At 40.3% G+C, this 25646-nt stretch overlaps 1 protein-coding gene across 2 annotated transcripts in view; it reads left to right on the top strand.

Annotated features, from left to right (window-relative positions):
- Positions 1-25646, top strand: part of pola1 (polymerase (DNA directed), alpha 1) — a 291471-nt gene that overhangs the window by 79355 nt on the left and 186470 nt on the right. For both annotated transcript variants that reach the window (XM_059966177.1, XM_059966176.1), the window contains exons 23-26: positions 2304-2415; positions 3728-3852; positions 5142-5291; positions 9432-9554. In XM_059966177.1, the coding sequence (XP_059822160.1) occupies positions 2304-2415; positions 3728-3852; positions 5142-5291; positions 9432-9554 (510 nt within the window). The remainder of the gene's footprint in view (positions 1-2303; positions 2416-3727; positions 3853-5141; positions 5292-9431; positions 9555-25646) is intronic.

Below are 25646 nucleotides of genomic sequence, written 5' to 3'. Positions count from 1 at the left end.
TCTATGGTTCTATGAAGTTTCTGGTCATTGCTATCAATGAGGGTTCACCACAAGTGTAGACAGTTTAGCCTTTCACTTTACTGAAAATAGTCATTGATCATTGTTTGTGTGGCATTCAGTTTTCTACCTACATGGTTAGCTTTATTATCTAACGATGTGCACACTGCCATCACAGCAAACACCCTCACTTCTAATGTCCTAGTACAGTTGAAACTGACTGGGTCTGGAACATTGTGATGAGGGGCTGCAATACTGATACTGGGGAATAAAGAAAGTTACAGCACAGTAGAGGCCCTTCAGCCCATGATGTTGTGCCAACCTTTTAACCTACTCTACCCTTCCCTCCTACGTAGACCACCATTTTCTATCATCCATATACCCATCTAAAGGGTTCTTAAATGCCCCACCCCCCACAGGGCATTCCATGCACCCACCAATCTGTGTAAAGAATTTGCCTCTGACATCCCCGCCTCCCCACTTCTACTTTCCTCCAATCATGTTAAATCATGCCCCCTTGTATTAGCCATTTTCACCCTGGGGAAATGTGAGGCTATACACTCAATCTATGTCTCTTCCTATCCTACACACCTCTGTCAAGTCACCTGTCATCATCTTTCACTCCAGAGAAAAGCCCTAGCTTGCCCATCTTCATAAGACATGCCCTCTTGTCTAGGAAGCATTCTGGTAAAGCTCCTCTACACCCTTTCTGAAGTATCCATGTCCTTACTACAATGAGGTGATCAGATCTGAGCATAATATTCCAAGTCCAAACAAGAGGAAAAACTGCACATGTTGGAAATCCAAGCAGCACACACAAAATACTGGAGGAACTCAGCAGGCCAGACAGCATCTATAGAAAAGAATAAACATTCAGGCCAAGAGTACTTCCAGCTTCTAGGATATGCACTCTGTTACGTCTCCATTAGGAATCAGAAGGCTGTTTTCAGGCTGGAAGTCGTGACCACTGGCTTGCCAGGTTAGATCCAGGGTTGGTATTTCTTCTTGCTTGGGTGTCTCATTTTGGACTGAAATTAGAAAAATTTTCTTTACATGGATCTTTGGAAATCTCTATTAAAGAGGACTTTGAAAGCATGGTGAGTGACAGATATGTGGATAGGAAAGGGATTTGAGCCAAATGCAGGAAAATGGCATCAGCATGTCAAGGTACCTTAGTCAGCGTAGATGAGTCAGGCTGAAATGCTGTTTCTGTGCTGTGTTTTTTGTTATTGTATAAATGATATAAATTAGCATAGAGATAAAAGGTCAACCAGCATATTAATGAATTGTGGAATATGAATGAGGGGCTGAGTGGCCTACTCATTCTTATAGTATTCTGGAGCTACTGAAATGGGACTGTTAATGTTGACAGTCATGGTGGGGTCAGTAGATCGAACCTGGTAGAAGAGCAAATTTCCCTCACTAAAAGAAGGTAGAATATCAAAGATTTTTTTCCCTGATTAAATTTTTTATTCCAGATTTAATTATTTAACCAATTTAATTTTCTTTGACACCACAGTGGGTTTTAACTTGTCTGTGTGTCACCAATCCAGTCTCCTGGTCCAAAAACCATTCCCACAAAGAATGGAAATGATGTGTCCATTCTTGACAGCCGCAATCTGGGGATTGTTCTGTGCTTAATATGGAAAAAATTGGTTAATGAGGAAATAACTAGAGATCCTATTAATATTATAGGGTGGATGGGTGCTGTATGTATTTTATTTCTGTACCTATATTGTTCTGCTGTAGTGTTCTTTCAATGACATATCACTTGAATACTGAAATCTGGCAGAATGAATCCATTTTCAATTGACAGGCAATTTCAGATGAAGGCAATTGAGTGTCATAATGCTGCAGCAAAATTCTAGACACAGAGAGACGGCTGAGAGGATAGTGTATATAACTGTGGAATTGTAAAATTAGAGATCTGATGAGCTTTCAATGATTTTTTTTATGGGACTTCAGAAAATGCCTACTTTAAAAAAAATTAAGCCTGATTTCTTGATGCATGTGCCTTGCTAGGTTTCTGTTTAGTCTTTTGTCACATGTAGGTGCTCAATTTTAGTATTATTTTTAAAATAGAGGGCCATTTTTTTCTGGTACAATTTACCAAAACTGACTTTTTTAAGCTTTCTGAAACTTGGATGATTTATACACACGATAGAAGTGGCAACAGTTGCTCAAGGAAAAGTTCCCAATGCCTCCAGACATCCTGAACTGCTTTTTGCCAATAAATTATTTTTGTTGTGATGTTGGAAATGCTCACAACCTGCAAACAACATGGTCTTTGACTCTTGGACTTTCAGGTAGATGATGATGAGGAACACATTGATGGTGGAGGTGGAAATACAGGGAAAGTGAAGAAAGGTCGAAGAAAAGCAGCTTATGCTGGTGGATTGGTTTTGGACCCCAAAGTTGGTAAGTTTAACCATTGAATAAAACTATACTGCATTGTTTTCCTCCTTTTATCTCACATTTTTGTTTTCCATATGATTTTCATCACCCCCTCTTTCAGAAAGCAGGGTGAATTTACTGCTGATAATGTACATATCGGTCAACATGCGTACATTCTGGCAGATTAACTATGGCTAGAAGTTGGCCAGTTGCCCTCTCAATCCTGCTTCACCGAACATTAAATTTTGGGTTGATTGGTTTGTAATCTCAATTTTGCATTCTGTCTACCTTTGGTAACTTTTCACTTCCATGCTTGTCGAGAATTTATCTACATATGATCTACACAGAAGGTGCTAAATGTGCTCAGCCTAATCTCCAGGTTTCAATAAGTACATTTAATGTCAGAGAAATGTATACAATATAAATTCTTTTACTTTGCAAACCTCCACAAAAACAGAGTAGTACCCCAAAGAATGAATGACAATTAAATTTTAGAACCCCAAAGTCCCTCCCAGCAAAGCAAAGCCCCCCCTCCCCCACCATCAAAAAAGCATCACACCTTCCACCGAGCACTCAGGCGTGCAGCAAAGCATCAATAAAGACACAGACTTGCAGTATCCCAAAGACGTACCACAGGCACTCTCTCCCTAAGTGTCCCCGTTTCACAGCGAGAGGGGAGACATAACAAAACAACTTGCCAATTTATGGTGTTTTGCATCGCTTTTTCTGAGTTCTGTACCCAAAGATCTTGGGTTTATAGACACACAGCCAGCAGCCAGCTCGCTGCTTTCGATCTTCTGTGTATTACACGACACACCAGTTTTCTGTGGGGGCACCGACCTCGAATCCGCCCACAAAAATCCAGTACCCTGAAGGCGTGCTGGTCTTCCAGGCCGCGTCAGGCAATATCTATAGAAATAAAAACAAAGTTAAAGAGTAAAGACTCTTTGTTGGAACTGGGAAGTTAGTTTTAAGTTACAGAGAAGGTACAGGATGCAACGTGATGAATCTCCTGTCTCCTTGCCTTCTCTGCCTCTGAATTGCAGGTTTTTAACCTGCTCACTACTTGTGTTTCTATTGAAATGAATCACTGACTTCCAACACATAATCAGGATGTAGGTTTGTCATTTCTCTCCTGCTCATGGAATACAAGATGCTCAGTCCCTTCGGGGCGATTTGTTCTGTAACTTCATTTGTCTGACTGATTTGAAAGTAGCATTTGTCTAACAGTTGGATGCTTATAATTTTCTTCCAGCATTTTGTGTATGTTGTTTTGGATTTCCAGCATCTGCAGAATCTCTTGTGTTTATGCTTATAATTTTTGTTTTTTTTTCAGGATTCTATGATAAGTTTATTCTGCTGCTTGATTTCAATAGCTTGTATCCTTCAATCATTCAAGAATTCAATATCTGTTTCACCACCGTACAGAGAGCTGCCTCAAATTCTCGGAGGAACCTGGAGGTAGGAGCAACATTTCCACTGGTTAGCACATGTGAAGTTTGGAAGATTTGGAATAGAAAGTCAGCTGCAGGACATTCCAAACAAGATGGTGGCCCCTCTGAGGGGAGATTATAGGAGTGGTGTCCCATTCTGCCAGTACCACCGCTCACCCCCCCCCCCCCCCACCCAACTCCTCTCAAAAGAACCCAGTTAACTTATTTTCTTTTGCCACTTATTTCATCTGTCACTGTCTACCACGAGCAAATGTCATGCTCACCGGAAGGAGAATAAACCTTGATGTGTTGAAACCTGATTGGAATATTCAAATAGATGAAGATGTTTGTAGTTTCTTTTGCTGGAGCATTAAAGTGGATACATTTCTTAATGGTTATGGGTTTAAAATTTGATTTATATTTAGTTGTAACAAATTTCGTTATGTTTTGATGAACCTCTAAAATACTGCATGTTGCAGTATAGAGATACATTGCATATTTTATGTATTTTGATGATATTATTGATTGGAAATGGTATTGATTTTTGTCAATGTTTTGATGGTTGGTGAAATTCTATTGAAAGATCTCTTTACTGTGAGAATACTTGGAGTAGTTTTGTTGGCACTTGAAGCAGTAGGACCATTCACTTCTCATCAACTCTCTCAGCAAGCACAAGATCTGAAACCTTAATGGGTCATATCATGCTCACATTTAGGTTACAACCACCTTGTATCTCCACCTTGTTGGCCAGCTTATCCTTGCCTTACATGCTTCATTGCAAATACAAATGAGCTGCAGGTTGGTTAATCCCATGATCTTGCCCACTGTTTCGCTGCTGGATTCAGATCTGAGCACAGATTTAATGAATTTCTGAGCCAGATTTAGTCTGATATGTGTCACAAAACCCTTAAAAAGTGCATCTAAATCATTTGTTTACGTTCTGAACATTTATGATTACATTCTAGGATTTCAAAGTCAAATTTATTGTAATATGCATGTATACATTCCTTGCAGCAACATCACAGGCACATAGCATTAGAGGCTTTTCATTAAATTGTTTTTCTGTTTTTTTTTACAAAACTTGTCTTTCTCTGATTTTTGTCATTGATGAGTTGACGAAGGCCTGTAATGGTACTTCTGTGGCAGAGCCTCAGGATCCACTGTATGAGGCCTAGTTGCCACTCAAGGCCTGTCCACTTAAGAGGATACTTGGACTTTCAAAATCCTGATCAGGCTATTCATCTGCAGGCTGTGAGTTTCGGTGAGTGGGTCCCATTCATTGTCTTTTATTCCCTATAACATTTTTATCCCCCTCAGGGTGATGAACTAGAAGAAATCCCTGAAATACCAGATCAAGATCAGGAGATGGGTATTCTGCCCAAGGAAATCCGGAAATTGGTGGAGAGGCGGCGACAAGTTAAAAACTTGATGAAACAACCAGACTTAAACCCTGATCTCTACTTGCAGGTAATTGCCCATCTCTTTGCAGCTTTATTTCCGAACCAAACGAAGGCATGCTAGTTGGAGTTTCTTATTATGCATGCAAATATGCTGAGTGGCCGTGAAGATTGATGGAAAATGTTTTTGGATCTGACTGCAGAAATAATTAAGTGACTTTGTCACTGAGGGCATCATGTTAATGGTACTTCAGAATCAGGTTTATTATCACCAGCACGTGGCATGAAATTTGTCAACTTAGCAGTTCAATGCAATACATAATCTAGCAGAGAGAGAAACGACAATAATAATAATTAAAATAAAATAATAAATAAACAAGTAAATCAATTACTTATATTGAATAGATTATTTAAAAATATGCAAAAACAGAAATACTGTATATTTAAAAAAAGTGAGCAAGTGTCCAAAGCTTCAAAGTCCATTTAGGAATTGGATGGCAGAGGGGAAGAAGCTGTTCCTGAATCACTGAGTGTGTGCTTTCAGGCTTCTGTACCTCCTACCTAATGGTAACAGTGAGAAAAGGGCATGCCCTGGGTGCTGGAGGTCCTTAATAATGGATACTGCCTTTCTGAGACACCGCTTCTTAAAGATGCCTTGGGTACTTTGTAGGCTCATACCCAAGATGGAGCTGACTAGATTTACAACCTTCTGTAGCTTTTTTCGGTCCTGTGCAGTAGCCCCTCCATGCCAGACAGTGATGCATTCTGTCAGAATGCAACAATAGAAGTTTTTGAGCATATTTGTTGACATGCCAAATCGCTTCAAATCCTAATGAAGTATAACTTAATTGACTTACAGAGTTTACTTTATTTAGTAACATTCTATATGCACTCAGACCCACTGAACGCTGAGGAGCTAGAACACTATGTAAACTAGTGCTATTTAAGGTCATTATAACATTACGTAAATAGACGTGTATACCTGATTTAAGAGAAATCAAACCTGAGATGTATGATATTTTATATACACGCAGTAATTTGTGGAGTAACAAACATGCAAACAGGCCTAACCTGTACATCAGTGGAGCAGCAACACATGGCAGCAGCAGTGGAGGGAAGTAGGTGGTGGTTACACCTTACAGGAGGGACCAGGCTGCGGGTCCTCCTCCAACTCTGGCTTCTTCAAGTAGGCGTCAATATTTTCCCAAGTTTCCTCTCATGAGGTAGAACAGTAGCAGGAAATCATGTTGAGAACACCTCTCCTTGCCTTATTATTTCACTCCCAGTCAGCATCAATGATTTGTGTGACCGTGGTGATGCTAGTGCTGAGGAAAGTTTTAAAATAATTGTTTTGATTGATGATATAACCAGTTTCAGAGGCGCAAACATCAACCTGACGCTCGCCAGCTTCCAAAACCGTAAAAATTGCAGTTTCGCATCCATGCTAATGTTTTTCCGAGACATTTTAGATGTACTATCCTCACTGGAAACTGCAGCCTGTTTTCCAGACATGAAGAGTGAAAAAGATGGAATAAATTGGCAAGGCAGCAAGAATGTTTACACATGTGGGGGAGGCAGAGTGTAAACTAATACGTGATTGGCTGTGAGTGGCTCGGAACGCATGTTCAGTGCTCTCATTGGCTGATTGAAATTTTATTGTAATGGCAGTTGCTCTTCAGAAGTTTTAAGTGTTATTTAGAATGGATTTTTGTCATTAAAAAAATTTCAATAAAGAATCAAATAACCGCTTTGTAACCAAACAGCGCTATGCAGGGTCTGAGTGTATCGGAATTATTACCATTGTTAAAACAGTGATGTATTGCTAAGCTCAGTATATTGGCTACAGCTGCCTATGGCTGCCACCAGCCTTCCAAAGCACATTTGTATGCATCTGATATGATTCTGTCAGAGAGAATTTGAAGGGCAAAGGCACTCACCGATCCGTCTTGGGCAGTGGCAGGGCTTTCCATGGAAAACAATTCTTGCCAGCAAAAAGGTGACAGCAAGTCAACTTTTTTCCCTTACTACTCTGGAACTGGCAATGTTGGAATGGTTTGACCATCAAAAACATTCAAAAGCTATTAAAGTTCTTGTGAACACATTAAAAAGAACTATCAAAAATACTTAATGTTGAAACATTAAAAATCTATATTAACCAGAACTTGCGATTTCCTTTGAAGTCACTTTGCCTTCATTGAAAGCATTCACTTGGACGTCCGTCTTGAACAGGTTGTCCAGAAGTGATGCTTTTGAATGTCAGCAACTTCCTCCTGCCATGCTGAACCCCACAGTGGCCTCTGCGTCACAGTCCGGTCACCTGCCTTGAGATGATCTGGGGACAGCAGCCATTTCTTACCCATGTAAACTGTCAGTGGCTGTCAGTCAAATGTCAGTGCTGTACCAGTTTCTTCTACATTTCTTTGTAATGTCCAGGACCGCTGATCTTTTAAAATGAAATCTCATCAGTTTACTCATTGAAGTTTGAATAACACTTTCTTAAAGTGATGGGTTTTCTCTTTTCACTGAGAAAACAATGGAGCATTGACATTGGAAATTAATGCCAATTAGGAAAATTGGATATTTTGCGCAGTTCAATGTTTTGGGAACGTACAACACAAGTGTACCATTTCAGGCATTGCAGATGATAAACTGCAATGCTTATAGTGGAATTAAGCGAAGCGGCAAACTTTTTCGTCGCAATCTGTGAGTGTTTTTTGTCAGTCCCTCTCACTGTGTGACGCATCTCCACCTTTTTACTAGAGAGAGAGAGAGAGAGAGAGAGTTTGCTGCTGCCTGTGCTTGGGATGGGGGAGTGCAGGGGTTCTAATGTTTTTACTGTCACTCATTCTTTGGGGTACCCTTTTGTTTCCATGGTTGTCTGCAAAGAGCGAGAAGTTGGGGTTGTATATTGTAAGCATTCTCTGATATTAAATGAAGCTATCGAACTAATACACAAGAATGCAGGAGTATGGGATGGTTTTGTTAGCTTTTCAAAGAACGAGCATGCTTATGATGGATCAGGTGGCCTCTAGTGTTGGTTGATGCTTTGAAAGCCATTTTTGGGCGGCAGTAATGTGTAAACTACAGAGAAACACTGGTTGGAAGACTAGAATATCCATTCTATTTAACTGTGTTGATACACAAGTGAAACAGTACATGATTCTTGGGTACAAAAGCTGATTGAAGAGACAAATTTAATTCAGAAATACATTATTATTTGCAGCAATTTGATTATGTCATCTCATGCCTGTGGGTTTGTCTGAATTTACTTGGTGTAGGGTGGGGGGGATGGGGAGAACTTTAAAGTTGGTGACTTGTAACATTTTTTTCAGCTGAGCAACATCATATAAAAGCTGTTTTTTTCAGCGCTGCTTTAAAATGCACAAAATTGCACCTTTTTAAATATAAATTGCAACTAACAATAGGTAGCAAGGCTTTACCCACAATGGTTTCAGCACTTAAAGGCTTTTTACTTCCTTAAAATCTCCATGCATTTAGTGGCCACTTCTCTCGTTTTGTGTGGGGGTAGGGTAGCAGACAGAAATCTCAACTAACTGAAGCCTCCAACTTGCCAGATATTTGCAATCTTTTAAAATTTATATCACCTTCATATTTTTTGTCTCTTAGCTGTAACGATAATTTTTAATAGGTATAGCACTTAAATTAATGCCAAGTTTTAATGTGGCAGCAGCCCTTGTTCTCATTTATCACTTGACTGGCAACTTGGGCAGGCAGTTAAAGCTGAACTGTATCATGGTCAGGATTGTAATGATACAGAAAAATGTTAGCACGATTACTGCCTTAGTAATATGACAGTTCTGGGTATATTACTGATTTATCACTTCACAGTAGCATTTTGAGGTGATTTGTCTATAGGGAAAAAAACACTGAAACATTTTAATATTTATAATATCACTTGTCACTCTTGGAGATGTCTGCTTGTAAGAAATATAGAATGCCTTTAGTTTGAAGCCAGGAGCAAATTATGCTGTACTAATCAGCTGGTACATTTGATTATCACTTTTTCTTAATGGCATTAGCATTGATATTGCTACTCCTGGTTCCTTACTTTGTAATTCTATTTAGTGTGGTTGGGAATTGGCACCTGTTAAACCTGGAGATTAACCCTACATCAGTTTCTGAATGATGCTTCGGTGTTCAATATTTTTGGGAAGTGCTGATAACTTGTGATTTTTGCTTTCTGTTCCAGTATGATATCAGACAAAAAGCCCTGAAGCTTACAGCTAACAGTATGTATGGCTGCCTGGGATTTTCCTTCAGTAGGTTCTACGCCAAACCACTTGCTGCTTTGGTCACGCACAAAGGAAGAGAGGTGGGTGTTTCAGAGATCTTTTTAAAGAATTTTAATTTTTAATTGGGTTGGAGGTTCATATAAATTTGTACTTGCCTATGGTTAAGATTTGCCTCATTTACATGTTGATAATAAGACATAGGAGCTGAATTAGGCCATTCGGCCCATTGAGTCTGCTCCACCATTCCATCATGGCTTATTTATTATTCCTCTTGATCCAATTTTTCTGCCTTCTCCCTGTAAATCTTGCCACCCTGACTAATCAAGAGCCTATCAACTTGCACTTTAAGTTAACTCGATGTCTTAGCCAATTCACTACCCTCTGGCTAAAGAAATTCCTCCTTATCTCTGTTCTAAATGCATGTCCCTCTATTCTGATGCTGTGCCCCCTGGTTCGAAACTCAGCCACTGTAAGAAATATGCATTTCATATCTAGGCTTTTCAGTAGTTAATAGATTTCAATGAGATTTTCCCTCATTCTTCTAAAATCCAATGAGTACAGGCCTAGAGCCTCAAATGCTCCTCATTTGTTAACCCTTTCATCTCTGGAATCATTCTTGGGAACCTGGCCCCTGTCCAATGCCAGCACATCGTTATTTGGATACAGAGCCCAAAACTGCATTCAATAATCCAAGTGCAGTGTGACAAATGTCTTATAAAGCCTCAGTATGATGTCCTTGCTCTTATATTCTAATCCTTTTGAAATGAATGTTAACATTGCATTTGTCTTCTTTCCTACCCCGATTCAAGCTTTAGGGAATCCTGCACAAGTTCCTCGTAGAATCCCAACAGATTTGTCAGGCAAGATTTCCTCTGAAGGAAATTGTGCTGACTTTGGCCTATTTAATCATGTGCCTCCAAGTATCCTGAAACCCCATCCTTAATAATGGACTCCCAACATCTTCCCTACCTCTGAAATCAGGCTAACTGGCCTATAATTTCCTTTCTTTTGCCAGCTTCCCTTCTTCAATTCTTGCATTTTTCCAGTCGTCTGGAGCCACTCCAGAATTTAATGATTCTTGAAAGATCCAGTCTTTTCACCTACCTCTTTCAGAACCCTGGTGTATAGTCCATCTGATCCAGGTAACTTAACTATCTTCTGTCCTTTCGGTTTCCAAAGCACCTTTCTTTTAGTAATAGCAACAACACTCACCTCTGCACCCTGACACTTGAAGTTCTGGCATACTGCTGGTGTTTTCCACATACTTAATAAGTTCGACTACCATTTCTTTGTCTCCCATTACTACTTCCCCAATGTCATTTTCCAGCAGTCTAATATTCACTCTCACCTCTCTTTACTCCTTATATATCTGAAAAATCTTTGGCATCCACTTTCGTTTGATTATCTAGCTTTCCTTCATATTTTATCTTTTCTCTCCTTATGGGTTGATTTTTATAAGCTTTCCAATCTTCTAACTTCCCACTATTTTTGTTATGATATATGCCCTATCTTTTCCTTTTATGCTTTCATTGACTTCCCTTGTCAGCTACAGTTCCAGTTTCAATTGTTTCATGTTCCCTGATCTCCGTCATCTTATTTTCACTATGGTTGTCCAGTCCCTATACACCTCCATCCCCCACAAGGAAGGCCTCAAAGCTCTCTGCTTCTTCCTGGACAACAGACCCAACCAGATCCCCTCTGCCACCACTCTCCTGTCTAGTGGAACTTGCCCTCACTCTGGGTAATCTCTCCTTTGGCTCCTCCCAATTCCTTGAAACGAAAGGTGCAGCCATGGGCACTCGCATGGGTTCCAGCTTTGTTTGCCTTTTTGTCATCTACGTGGAGCAGTCCATGTTCCAAGCCTACACTGTTGTCCGTCCCCAACTTTTCCTATGCTGCATCGACAACTACTTTGCTGCTGCTTCCTGCCGCCATTCTGAGCACGTCGGCTTCATCAACTTTGCCTCCAACTTCCACACTGTTCTCAAATTTACCTGGTCCTTTTCCGAAACCTCCCTCCCTTTTCTCAGTCTCACTCTCTGTCTCTGAAGACAGCTTATCTACTGGTGTCTATTATTAACCCACAAACTCTCACAGCTACCTGGACTATATCTCTTCCCACCCTGTTACCGATTAAAATGTCATTCTTTACTCTCAATTTCTCCTTCTCCATTGCATCTGCTCTCAGAATGACACTTTTCACTCTGAAATGAAGGAGATGTCCTCCTTTTTCAAAAAAGGAAGAGGCTTCCCTTCTGCCATCATCAACGCTGCCCTCAACTGCATCTCTTCCATTTCATGCAAATCTACTCTTACCCATCCTCCTGCCACCCTACTAAAGACAGGGTTCTTCTTGTCCTCACCTACCACTCCACCAGCCTCTGTGTCCAGCACGTAATTCTCCAGAACTTCTGCCATCTCCAATAGTATCCCACCACCAACACATCCTTCCCTCCCCCCTCCCCCCGCTGCTTTCTACAGGGATTGCTCCCTATGTGACTCCCTTGTCTATTCGTCTCTCCTCACTGATCTCCATCCTGGCACTTATCCTTGTAAGTGGAACAAGTGCTACACCTGCCCCTGCACCTCCTTCCTCACAGGGCCTCAAACAGTTCTTCCAGTGAGGTGACACTTCACTTGTGAGTCTATTGGGGTCAAAGCATTGAGTACAGAAGTTGGGATGTAATGTTAAAATTGTACAAGGCATTGGTAAGGCCAAATTTGGAATATTGTGTGCAGTTCTGGTCACCGAATTATAGGAAAGATATCAATAAATTAGAGAGAGTGCAGAGACGATTTACTAGGATGTTACCTGGGTTTCAGCACTTAAGTTACAGAGAAAGGTTGAACAAGTTAGGTCTCTATTCATTGGAGCGTAGAAGGTTGAGGGGAGATTTGATCGAGGTATTTAAAATTTTGAGAGGGATAGATAGAGTTGACGTGAATAGGCTGTTTCCATTGAGAGTAGGGGAGATTCAAACGAGAGGTCATGATTTGAGAGTTAGGGGGCAGAAGTTTAAGGGAAACACGAGGGGGTATTTCTTTACTCAGAGAGTTATAGCTGTGTGGAATGAGCTTCCTGTAGAAGTAGTAGAGGCCAGTTCAGTTGTGTCATTTAAAGTAAAATTGGATAGGTATATGGACAGGAAAGGAGTGGAGGGTTATGGGCTGAGTGCGGGTAGGTGGGACTAGGTGAGATCAAGAGTTCGGCACGGACTAGGAGGGCCGAGATGGCCTGTTTCCGTGCTGTGATTGTTATATGGTTATATATACTGTGTCCAGTGCTCCTAGTGTCGCCACCTCTATATTGGTGAGACCCCACGTAGATTGGGAGACAGTTTTGCCGAGCACTTGTGCATGGTTGCATCATTCTCTGTTTATAATACTTCATCTTTGGGATGTATCGATCCTGCGCCTTTCAAATTGCCCCAGAAACTCTGTCCATTGCTGAGCTGCCATCATCCCTGCTAGTGTTGCCTGCTAACTAACTTTTGCCAGTTCCTGTCTCATGTCTCTGTAATTCCCTGTACTCCACTGTAATACTGATACATCTGACTTTTATCTTGTCCTTCTCAGACTGCAGGTTGAATTGTTTCCTAAAGGGTTCCTTTACCTTAAGCTCCCTAATCAAATCTGGTTCATTCCACAACATCCAATCCAAATTGTCTTTCCCTTTGTGAACTCAACCACAAGCTAACTTGTAGACATTCCACAAATTTGCTCTCTTGGGATCCAGCACCAACCTGATTTTTCCCAAGCAACCTGTATATTGAAATCCACATGACTATCATACCATTGCCCTTTTTACGTGCCTTTCTGTCTCCTGTTGTAATTTGCATTCCACATCCTGTTTGGAGGCCTGTATGTAACTCCCATTAGGGTCTTTTTACTCTTGTAGTTTCTTAACAGGATTTATGAACATTTGGAGAGGCATAATATGATTAGGAATAGTCAGCATGGTTTTGTCAAAGGCAGGTCGTGCTTGATGAGCCTGATTGAATTTTTTTGAGGATTTGCCTAGGCACATTGCTGAAGGTAGAGCAGCATAGGTAGTGTATAAGGATTTCAGCAAGGCATTTGATAGGTATCCCCTGTAAGGCTTATTGAGAAAGTAAGGAGGCATGGGATCCAAGAGGAGCTTGCTTTGTGGATCCAGAATCGGCTTGCCCACAGAAGGCAAAGAGTGGTTGTAGACGGGTTATATTCTGCATGGAGGTTGGTGACCAGTGGTGTACCTCAGGGATCTGTTCTGGGACCCTTTCTCTTTGTGATTTTTATAAACGACCTGGATGAGGAAATGGAGGGATGGGTTAGTAAATTTGCCAATGACACAAAGGTTGGGGGTATTGTGGATAGTGTGGAGGGCTGTCAGAGGTTACAGTGGGACATCAGTAGGATGCAAAACTGGGCTGAGAAGTGGCAGATGGTGTTCAGCCCAGATAAGTGTGAAGTGGTTCATTTTGGTAGGTCAAATATGATGGCAGAATATAGTATAAATGGTAAAACTCTTGGCAGTTTGGAGGACCAGAGAGATATAACCATATAACAATCACAGCACGGAAACAGGCCATCTCGGCCCTCCTAATCCGTGCCGAACTCTTGATCTCACCTAGTCCCACCTACCCGCACTCAGCCCATAACCCTCCACTTCTTTCCTGTCCATATACCTATCCAATTTTACCTTAAATGACACAACTGAACTGGCCTCTACTACTTCTACAGGAAGCTCATTCCACACAGCTACCACTCTCTGAGTAAAGAAATATCCCCTTGTGTTTCCCTTAAACTTCTGCCCCCTAACTCTCAAATCATGTCCTCACGTTTGAATCTCCCCTACTCTCAATGGAAACAGCCTATTCACGTCAACTCTATCTATCCCTCTCAAAATTTTAAATACCTCGATCAAATCCCCCTTCAACCTTCTACGCTCCAAAGAATAGAGACCTTGGGGTCCGAGTCCATAGGACATCATAGGTTAACTGTGTGGTTAAGAAGGCGTACAGTGCATTGGCCTGCATCAACTGTGGGATTGAGTTGAACAGCTGAGAGGTTAATTTTACAGCTATACAGGACCCTGGTCAGAACCCACTTGAAGTACTGTGCTCAGTCTGGTCAACTCACTACAGGAAGGATGCGGAAAGGGTGCAGAGGCGATTTACAAGGATGTTGCCTTATGAGACTTGTTTGAGTGAACTTGGCCTTTTCTCCTTGGAGCGATGGAGGATGAGAGATGACCTGATAGAGGTGTATAATATGATGAGAGGCATTGATTGTGTGGATAGTCAGAGTCTTTTCCCCAGGGCTGAAATGGCTAACACCAGAAGACACAGTTTTAAGGTGCTTGGAAGTAGGTACAGAGAAGATGTCAGGGCTAAGTTTTTTATGCAGAGAGTGATGAGTAAGTGGAATGGGTTGCCGACAATAGTAACCCATTGTTGGCAAATACAATAGGGTCTTCTAAGAGACTCCTGGATAGGTACATGGAGCTCAGAAAAATAGAGGGCTATGGTAACCGGAGGTAATTTCTAAAGTAAGTACATGTTTGGCACGGCATTGTGTGCCAAAAGGCCTGTAGTGTGCTGTAGGTTTTCTATGTTTCTACGTTTTAACTCTCCCCAAAAGGATTCTACATTTTCTGATCCTATGTCATCTCTTTCTCAGGAATTGATTTCATTTTCTCTCAACAGAACCACCTCACCCCCTCTGTCTTACCTGCTTGTCCTTTCAATGCAATATGTTTTCTTGGATGTTAGACTCACAGCTTTGATCTTCTTTCATTCATGACTCATTGATTGCCTCAATGTCCTGAGTGCTAATCTCTAACTGCGCTACAAGAATTATCTACTACTTTTTTCTATATACTATGTTCATTTAAATATAACACCTTCAGTCCTATACGAGGAAATCTGCAGATGCTGGAAATTCAAGCAACACACACAAAATGCTGGTGGAACGCAGCAGGTCAGGCAGCATCAATAGGAAGAAGCGCTGTTGATGTTTTGGGCTGAGATCCTTCGTCAGGACTCATTGAAAGGAAAGATAGAGATTTGAAAGTAGGAGGGGGAGGGAAAAATGCGAAATGATAGGAGAAGACTGGAGGGGGTGGGGTGAAGCTGAGACCCAGAAAGTGATTGACAAAAGGGATACAGAGCTAGAGAAGGGAAAGGATCATGGGACGCGAGGCCTAGGGAGAAAGAAAGGGGGAGGGGAATACCAGAGGGAGATGGAGATCAGGCAGAGTGATGGACAGAAAGAGATAAAAAAGAAGGAAAAAAAGCTAAACGTATCAGGGATGGGGTAAGAAGGGGAGGAGGGGCATTAACGGAAGTTAGAGAAGTCAATGTTCTTCAGTCCTATATTCATCACCCTTTTTGATTTTGCCCCATTTTACACTTCAACTCATCCCACTGACTGCAATTTTGCCTGTCCTTCCTCCCAGTCTCACTACACACTGCATCTACTTGTCTACCATCCTCTTCCCTATCACACTGTTTCCCGTGACACTGGCAAATCCGTTGAAATCTCTCGTAAACCTGCTCGCAAGGATGTTGGTCCCCCTCGGGCTCAGGTCATACCTTCCCCAGAAGAGATCCCAATGATTTTGATTCAGATCCAGAAATCTGAAATCCTGTCTTCTGCACCAGTTCCTCAACCACACATTCATCTGCCATATCATCCTCTTCTTACTGTCACTAGCATGAGCACAGGCAGCGATCCAGATTGTTGTGACCTGGTTTTCAGTGCTGTGACCATTTGATGCGTACTCCACAAGACTGACAGCCTTTGAAGTACTTGTATTTCAGTACTGTGTTAAAATTTGTTAGTCACTTACAACATCAGCAAGTTGGTGACGATTGAATGTCAGACTCATCTATGTTCTTTGATAGTGCGTTTATTAATAAAATAGCTGTGCTAACTGAGATTTTTTGTGTTTTGATTCTAATGATAAGATTGGATTTCACCACCTTGGTGACTTGTTCCAAGCATCTCCATCCTTCACAGAATCAGAAACAAAATCATAAAATAACATTTCATCCACTCTGCTTCACCCAGTTTAAAAAAGGATTTGTTTTTAAACTATAAGGCATTCTCACACTCCCTCTCTCAGGTGTTTTTTTTCTCTTTGTGGTGCAAGAGGTTGATTGAGAGTCTGTGGTAGGAACTCCCAGTTGACAAACACAAGGCGAAGCAGTTTGACCACTGTATGGCTGAGGGTCATAATCCATATCCATTTGTTAGCAAGCCTTATTGAAGTAATTATGAGATGACTGTTTAGAAACACAGCTAATATTTACTGCCGATCTGAGAATCACCCAGATCTTGGCTAATGTTGGTTATATAAAAGAATTTAAGAGAATTGGATGTAATTATGCGAAATGCATTTTCCTGAAGTAGTTGCTTCGTGTTATGGTCTTGGTCTCCTTGACTTCCTCTGACTGGGGACATGGACTAGGTAAAGTACAAATCAGAAACACAAGTTTCGAAAGAAAGTACAGAGAGTTGTAAAATTAGTCAACCCCATCATGCTTCTGTAGTATCCAAGACATCTTCAAGGAACGGTGTCTCAGAAAGGCGCTGTCCAGCATTAAGGACCCCTAAAACTTAGGACGTGCCTTCTTCCCATTGTTACTGTCAGAAAGGAGGTACAGAAGCCTGAAGGCACACACTCAGTGATTCAGGAACAGCTTCTTCCCCTCTGCCATCCAATTTCTAAATGGTCATTGAACCCATGAACACTCCCTCAATATTTACTTTTTATTTCTGGTTTTTCACTACTGATTTCAATTTAACTATTTTATCTGCATATAATTGCTGTAATTCTTTTTGTTTATATTTATCATGTATTGCATTGTACTGCTACTGCAGAGTAGGTAAATTTCATGACGTATGCTGGTGATATTAAACCTTTTCTGATTCATTATTCTGTTGTATTACATGGTGACTTGTTTAATGCAGTATGTCGTCCTTTGTGCATGTATTTAAATTTAAATCTTGGATAGTTTCACACTATGCCCTCTTTTATCTTCTCACTCAATTTATCTGCAGAGATTCAGGTAGGTTATGCCCTTTCAACTTGCATTCCCATCTGCTCTGCTCTGTATTGTTACTTTCGTGTATCATTGTGGTTCTCCTCCGAGTCATTGATCCAATTTTGAAAATAACCCAAAGCCATTTTCCCAAACACCAGTTCTTGTGCAACTTCATTATATCCTATGGTTTGTGGAAATGTTATTTTGATGTCTTTGCCATAGAAAAATGATCTTGTGTGTGCCTGTAATCTTGGAAATTTTGGCATTGAATCATTTGGTAGAGCTGAGGAGGTCTCTTCATTTGATTAGATAAGAGTTAAGATTGCACTTGACTAACTTGATTGCTTTTAGAGCTTCAATTAATGGATGAGAGAAATGTTTGATTTTGATGTGGTAATATTATTAGTCTTTAGTGAATCCAATTTGATTATTCTGAAGTTGTAACTTGGGCTGTAAGTCTCCATGTTCTAAGGATCCACCAGGTGGCACCACACACTATGGAATCTTTTACATGGTGCAAAGTTAATGCCATTGTTTAACTCTGAGCTGATTTGGGCATCATCCTTGTCTGCTTTCATAACCAGTCGAGCTGTCTGATTACTGTCTTAAAATTGCCTTGAATTTTGCTGCAACAAAGACATCAGCACTTCACTGGAAGGCACACTACACTTCATTTCTCAAGCACTTTTAGTTGTTTTATTTATAGATTAGAAGCACTTCACTGACTATGGAAAACCTGGTTTAAAATGTCTAGATTCGTTATAGGCTTGCTCAATATTGAGTAATTCCAATTCCATTAAAGTGCTCCAAAAGTGTGGTGCTTTCTTTTTGTTGATAAATGTCTTTGATCTTTTTTTCTTTTTCTAATTTTGTAATACTCTGCTTTTGAAATGGGTGAAGACTGATCAAAATCACATTGAATGGTTTGGTCATATGCTTTTAGGTCTTGAATGTCAGTCCATTTCACTTAATGAAAGTCCAATTTGTTGGTATTATTGAGCTCTTGATGGTTTGTTTGTAATGTGTTGGGCAGTTCCGCTAAATGCTTTAACCTTAGAAGCATTTTCCCTACTGCTGGGCAATGTTGTTCATTTTCCATGAATGATATTAAAATACAAGTGGAGGGAAGTGGGAAGAGGTTAGATATTCCATCAGCGTAGCAAATTGTGAATTATCAAAGTTGCATTTAAATTTTCTTTCAAAGTAAAGAAAATATGCTGCTCTTGTTTTTCATCCTTGCAGGGTAAACTTTCTTGATTTAAGTGTTTGAGTCAAGTCAAGAAAGAGTCGCAGGTCTCTGGGATTATTTCATTTTGAAATCTTAGGGTTTGCAGAAGGATTTGTGATTAAGCACTGTGTTGAAGGGAAATCTTGATGTTGCATAGCTCAGTGGGCCAAAGGGCCTGCTTCCATGCTACCTGACTCGAAGACAGCATTGAAACTCTGTGAGGAATGTTGATTGCATTCACATGAGGGGTGACTTTGCAACTTAGGTCTTGAGCACTTCTGTAGGTTATTTCAGTGGAGTCTGGGACTGATGGTCCCTGAACAGGTTGAACAAAATATTTGCAAGTCTTCTGAATTTTGCACACTATTTGTATTTGAGCCAATTGTAGGATGATTGAACTTGTGACTCTCCACTCTCTGTGCTAGGTCAGCTGGCTGTCGAACGTTCAGCATCCTTCATATAACCACACCAGCCATTTGCAAGGACCTGGGTGATCTTGTGCTTCTTCTGCTTCTTTTTATTCCACAGCAATAGAAATATTAGAAAGCTGAAGGCGGTCAGTCAGCCTAAGCCTATGCCTGCTCTTAACAGTATAATCCCCCCCCCTTCTTTATACCCCTATTAGTTCAATTTGTGACTGTTGGGAGATAGGCCCTGATTCTATGCACTGTTTTTCTTTGTCCTCATATCCTTTGTCATCTGAATGATTTGCTACAATTATTAATGAGTTTTTAGAATCACCCTTCTTCTTGATTTTAACCCTGATTTAGATGCCAAGTCCATGAAGTGTTATTGTTGACTGGCGACTTGTTCTTGTGCTTAATCTTTTTGCAGTTAGTGTTCTCTGCTTTGGTGCTTCTGCTAGTCTAAGCCCCTTGGAACCTTAACACTCCTATTCATCTTTCTTATAATCATTTTTTGAGTGCTCAAATTCTGAAATTAATTGGCTAAATGCTTAAATTTAAGATGTGCAATTACTCAAAGAATCTTTGCCAGAAGTATTAACCTGCCTCTCCTCTTTCCAGATGCTCAGGAACTGTGATGTGTATCTTTAGTTATATGAACAAATCAGATGAGATTTGAATAACTTCTATAAGAATTCATACGGTATGAAGGCTGAGGTTTCTTGGACTTAAAAAAAAACATAATTCTGGGTTGACGAGATCAGGAATACTTTTCAACCATGTTTGCTGAATACACCACCACAATGAGACACGAGAGACTGCAGATGGTGGAATCTGGGGCTGTGCAAGAACACTGGAGAAACTCAGAATGCCAAGCTGCATCTATGGAGAGAAATGGATTTTCCCTCCATAGATGCTGCCTGACCTGCTGAGTTCCTCCTGCACCTAGTATGAAGAACTCCAGAAAATCTGATGTTCATTGTTTTTGGCAGCATACTTGTGCCTAGATTTCATGGGTTTTGTTCAAGATGATTCACTGTGTCTATTTAACAACTGTAAGTTTTATTATAATGTATTATGAACGTGCTGCCTTATGCCAACAGATTTCAATGGGTTTTGATTGGCAGGTGGCTTCATAAAAGATTTTTTTTTATTGGATCTTTCTTTACTCCATGTTAAAAGAGTTTTTTGTTTTGGTGACTGAGAATTGAAGTGGATTTTAACTAGCAGATGCATGCTCCATCTCTGGTAACCCAGTTTTATTTGAGAGCTCTCCTTATGATAGGTCCAGAGTTCCATCTCAGTGCAACATGGGGTTGGTTGGTGTACATCAAGTCTGGGTTAGTAAAGTATTTATTTATTTATTGTTGCGATCTGTTTGATCCCATTGTGCTGGGCTGGAAACCTTGCAGTTTGTTGAACTGTTAATTAAAGCATTGCCACAAGATTCGATCTGTAATGGTTGAAATTCAAACTTCATATTCACATGTTTTTTAAAATAAGGAAACTTAACACCTTTGGTGACAAATAGCTGGGAAGATTATCTTGCTTAAAATTATGTTTAAGTGCATGCCTGTTCATATCCTTGATGCAGCTTTTGTATCATTTTTATGTCAGCCTGGAACCTTCTGACGGTGCTTAAAATCAAGACTTTATTTTGGAAATTTCTGTATTCATTTTTTCCTGTTACGGCTATAATGTAGAAATTGCTGTCTACATCAGATCAAAACCCAGGTCATCAGATATGAAATGGTTGGAAACTGTTGTTACTTGTTAAAGGTTTTGGAGGGTGGGAGCTTTTAAGTTATTAAATACTACTCACCTCTAAGCAGAGTGCATCGAGAAACAGTATGTGGCCTAATTGGGTTGAAATTACCATCTACTTCAAACAACTTTGTGAGGGTTGCATAGGAACTGGTAATGGAATCATCATATTACAATTGTGTAAAAAATAATTTGTACAGACATTTAACTGTTGTAACAGGTGTAATTAATTCATCTTCAAGTCAGTTTGTTTTATTGGAAATTGTTGCAAAGCCTAAATAACGAGGTGCAGTGTAATTTTTCTTAACACGATTCAGAGGCGTGGATTATAAGAACATGTTTTTCTCACTACTCTTAAATTAGAAACTGATAGTTTCCACAATAACCATTTCCCTCCTAATCTAATTTTTCTATTCGTAATCAGACTATTCAATAGTCATTTTTCCCATTTATTGGTTATAAATTATAACTGAGGAACAAGTTGTTTATTTTGGCGATCAGAGATTCAAGAGAACCACGAAGAAACCAATCATTTCTGCAGGGTTTTACAATTTCTGAACAAAACTTTGAATGCTTAATGTTAGAATAATGTTTTCTTTTGCAAATTTAGTTGAAATATCTATTCTCAATGGAGTGTAGGTGCCAGCTGAAGATTAGTGTTTTTTGTACTTGTGGAGTTTACCCTACTCCCTTCCATCATCAGATACAAAATTTGACTGTACCTGTACTGTACAACTCTATATGATCGGCAAGATGCTTCAATCTTCTCAATTTCAGTGGGTGCACAAGAAATTTTCTTTTCATTGTAGTCACATTGATAATGTTGCAGTCGTTTTCGTCAAAAAAACTATAGGTGTGTTCACTCATATACACACCACTCAAGTTTGAAGCAGTGTCAAATTTTACCGTTTCTCAATCTTTCAATAAAATTAAGTGTAGAAGATATGATTTGGTTTTGATTATTCTAAAATCCAGTGGTTGTCCAAGGATTTGTTTGACAGTTTTCTGCTGGAATTGAACCTATCATCTCGGGTAAATTTCAGTTAACTGAGCCCAGGAGCTGATTAGATCTAGGTAACTGTAGAGCAGTAGCTTAAAACATGTTCCCCTCTTGCTGACCCCGTAGTGGAATAGTGATTTAATTGTGGGGACGAAAGCTAAAATGCAGGAAAGCTGGCGAATGTGCTGGAGGAGCTCATTGTTCTAATAAGATCAGCAGGCGTTTTGTATACCACCTTGAACACAGCAGAATGTATCAATGTGTTTTACAGCCATTTCCGGTAAAAACCAGAAAGGTGAAGATATTCAGATAGCTTGACCAAAACATAGTGTCTTAGAATGAAGAAAAAGTGATAGAAAGGCAAAGGTTTAGGGACAGAAGCCTCAAGCACCTGTCTTGGGCAACTAAAGGCACAGACACCAGTGTATGATTGGGACTCAGAATGTTTCGGTTTTGCCCAAACGTAGTAAAGGGATGTGCTATATTTCCATTATGCTATCTCTGTAATTGAGACTGCCCCTATTATATTTGTTGCCATTCTGCTTGTCAATTGAACTACTGATGTACATTTAAAATTATCTAGCTATTAATCTGAGTTATTTCACGATTCTTCAAAGGACTGATCTCTGGAAAAAGGGGATCGTTTTGAACTTTGCAGCTGTTTTAACTTCATTTCATTGCTGAATTTCACAGTTCAGTTTGCAAATTTTCCTCCTTGGTTTCAAATTTAGCTGTTCCCTTGGCCGAAGGTCATGGTAAAAAGACTGTTATGCTATCACAGAATGGAATCCTGTCAGGGAAGAATAATCTTCAAGGATACAAGGATCATTTGGCCAAGATTCCCAACATTGTTGGGTTATTTCTTTCCTGACTGCTGCCATCTACACATTTCACGATGACTGCTCACATAACTTGTCCAAAGACTCTTTCTAAACTCAACAAATACTGTTGCTAATAGAACATGTTGAGCATGCGAGGCAGCAGATTAACACAATTATCTGGTATTGTTCAACACTTTACTCGACTTCAGCACTATTAAGTTGACATACTTCAAAGCTGTACTTTTTGTACAACTGTTATTCTGGATAGTTATTAATAGTTATTTTTCTCTGAATTGCATTAGTCGCAAGCTCCCTGTAACAAGTGCAAATTAATTCTGTATGTTATACAGTGGACAGCTGGGGTGTCAAGTGGTTAAGTTTATAAGAGTATCTCACTCTAGTTTTCTGTCATTACCTTATATTGATGATTTAATGTGTGGAACAAAATGTATTCTAGGAAAGATAGATTTGGGATTCAGATATTGCCCTTAATTAGCAATTATTGTTCTCATTCCATAATTAGCTTTGGACATGTCTGTCATCTTGATGTTTATGTGCTACACTATGATGTAGTCATTGAGTGAGCATCAAATACTGTGTGCACATTCTGCTGTGATTTTGGGAGATAAAATGCTTGTAAAGTCAAGTGGTGACCTTTCATAATTTTATGAATCCAACGTGTTGGCCTTAAGTGGGAAGAAAATTTAGGAAAACAGTATGCTTTGTTCAAAATCTTCCATTTATTTCTTGATGAAATGTTCTTGACTATTTACGTTCTAGACCCCTGGAGGAAGCCATTATGTTATGTATCTGTTTTCAGTGACTTAAAGCTTTTGGCCAATGCTCTTGTGCTTGTACTTGGCCCTCAAAATGGTCTTGATCGAAACAAATGCTGCAGTTTCAACCATCAACAGTTTTAACCATTAACAATTAATTCGGTAGCATTGGTAACTATGAACAAAAGTACTATCTTCCCTTACAGCACCTCCCCTCTCCTGTTTCTCTTCACTTTCAATGCACAATATCCTACATTTTGCTTTGCTTCTCTTGTCTGAGGTTAGTTGGCTTAGTATAACAGCAATAATCTTGAAGCTGATGGTTCAGAGTGTGATACTGACCAATACTTTGTTTCTGCCTTTTCCATTTTATGTTGTTTTGTAATTGTCGGTTGAGGAGCTTCTACCAGCTTTTGCTTCGCGCTGGCTGCTCACAGCTTCATGGGAGGAATCTAAAACGTCTCTCCTTGAATTTGCTCTCTGAGCTAGTCTCCTTGTCTCTTGACACACCATCATAAACAATGTGTCATTGATCATGAAAGTACTCAGTAGGTAAACCTGGCATAGCATATAAATTAACTGCATTAATTCCTATCCATAAACTTCAAATTTATAAAATGAACTATGGATTTAAAACTTGGAAGAATACATTTGCACTTTGCATTATTCGCTTCCTTGGGATATTCCAATACATCAATACAACTTTTGAAGTAGTCACTGTTGCTCCAGTATAAAATTGGCTAATATTTTGCGAGACTTTGAGACTCCAGAAGCTGCAAATAGTAATTTAATCTGCTTCAGTGGCTAGAATTTTGGAGGTCTTCCCTCTTCCTTTGTGAATAGAGATTGTGATCTATACCTGAACAAACTTTTGGGTTTAATCGCTCGCTTGTCTTTGCCATTCCATTCAACCTTCCCCCTCTCTGAGGTGGAATGTTCTGTCCTCATCAAGGGCATCAGCTTTATCCCCCTTCGCCCAACCCCAGTGAGTTCTGCGCTCGTCACAATGCCAAGCACTTCTTCTGTCACCTCCATCTCCGAGTCCACTTCTTTGGCAATAATTACCCACCCTCCACTGATGATCCCTACTCCTGTCTTTGACCCTCCTCCTCAGGTTGAATGCTCTGGATCTTTTAACTGCTGACATGGCACCAACTGGCTGGACCAGCACTCCTCCTCTCACCTCATTTAATTTTATCCCCTCTGGACACACTGCCCTCCACACTCTTCACACAAATCCCAACCCAAACATCAAACCTGTAGACAAAAGGGGTACTGTTGTAGTGTGATGGGCTGGCCTCCACTTTGCTAAGGCCAGGCGGCAACTCTCAGACATCTCTTCTTACTTACCCCTTGAAAGGGACCCCGTCAGAAAATTGTGTCTGACACCTTCACTAACCTCATCAACTCTGGAGAACTCTCATCCACTGCTACCAAACTCAGAGTTCTCTTACCCCGCAATGCTCGATTCTGCCTCCGATCCAAGATCCACAAACTTGATTGTCTGTGTAAGCCCAGTGTTTCTGTCTCCTCCTGGTCCACTAAAGTTGTGCCCACATATATTAAATTCCCCCCTTCAAACCCCCCGGTTCAGTCCCATCTACATCTGTGACACTTCACGTGTTCTTGGTCTCCTTAACAACTTTCAATTCCCTGGCTCTGACCACTTAATTTTCATCATGGATTTCCAAATTTCCAATTCTTGCACACTTTTGTCCTCCATCAAGAAGGCCCTAAAGCTCTCTGCTTCTTTCTCAACACCAGATCCAACCAGTCCCCTCCACCATCATCCTCCTTCATCTGAGAGAACTGCTTCTTCCCCTCAATTTCTCCTTCTGCTCATCCCACTTTCTCCAGACCCAAGGGGTCGCCATGGGCGCCTGCTGCATGGGCCCCACCTATGCCTGCCTTTTTGTTGGCTACATAGAAGTGATGCTCCCCAACTCTTTCTGCGCTACTTTGATGACTGTATCGCTGCTGCTTCGTGCACCCATGCTGAGCTCAACAACTTCATTAACTTTGCCTTTAATTTGCACCCTGCCCTTAAATTCACTTGGTCCATTTCTGACACCCTCCCCTTTCTTGATCTCTGTGTCTCCATTACTGGAATCAAACTTTCTGTCGACGTCTTTTATAAGCATACCAATTC

Source organism: Hypanus sabinus, chromosome 4 (assembly GCF_030144855.1).
Source record: "Hypanus sabinus isolate sHypSab1 chromosome 4, sHypSab1.hap1, whole genome shotgun sequence".
Classification (NCBI taxonomy): domain Eukaryota; kingdom Metazoa; phylum Chordata; class Chondrichthyes; order Myliobatiformes; family Dasyatidae; genus Hypanus; species Hypanus sabinus.
Note: the sequence above shows the minus strand (reverse complement) of the source record. Positions and strands in the feature narration are given on the sequence as shown.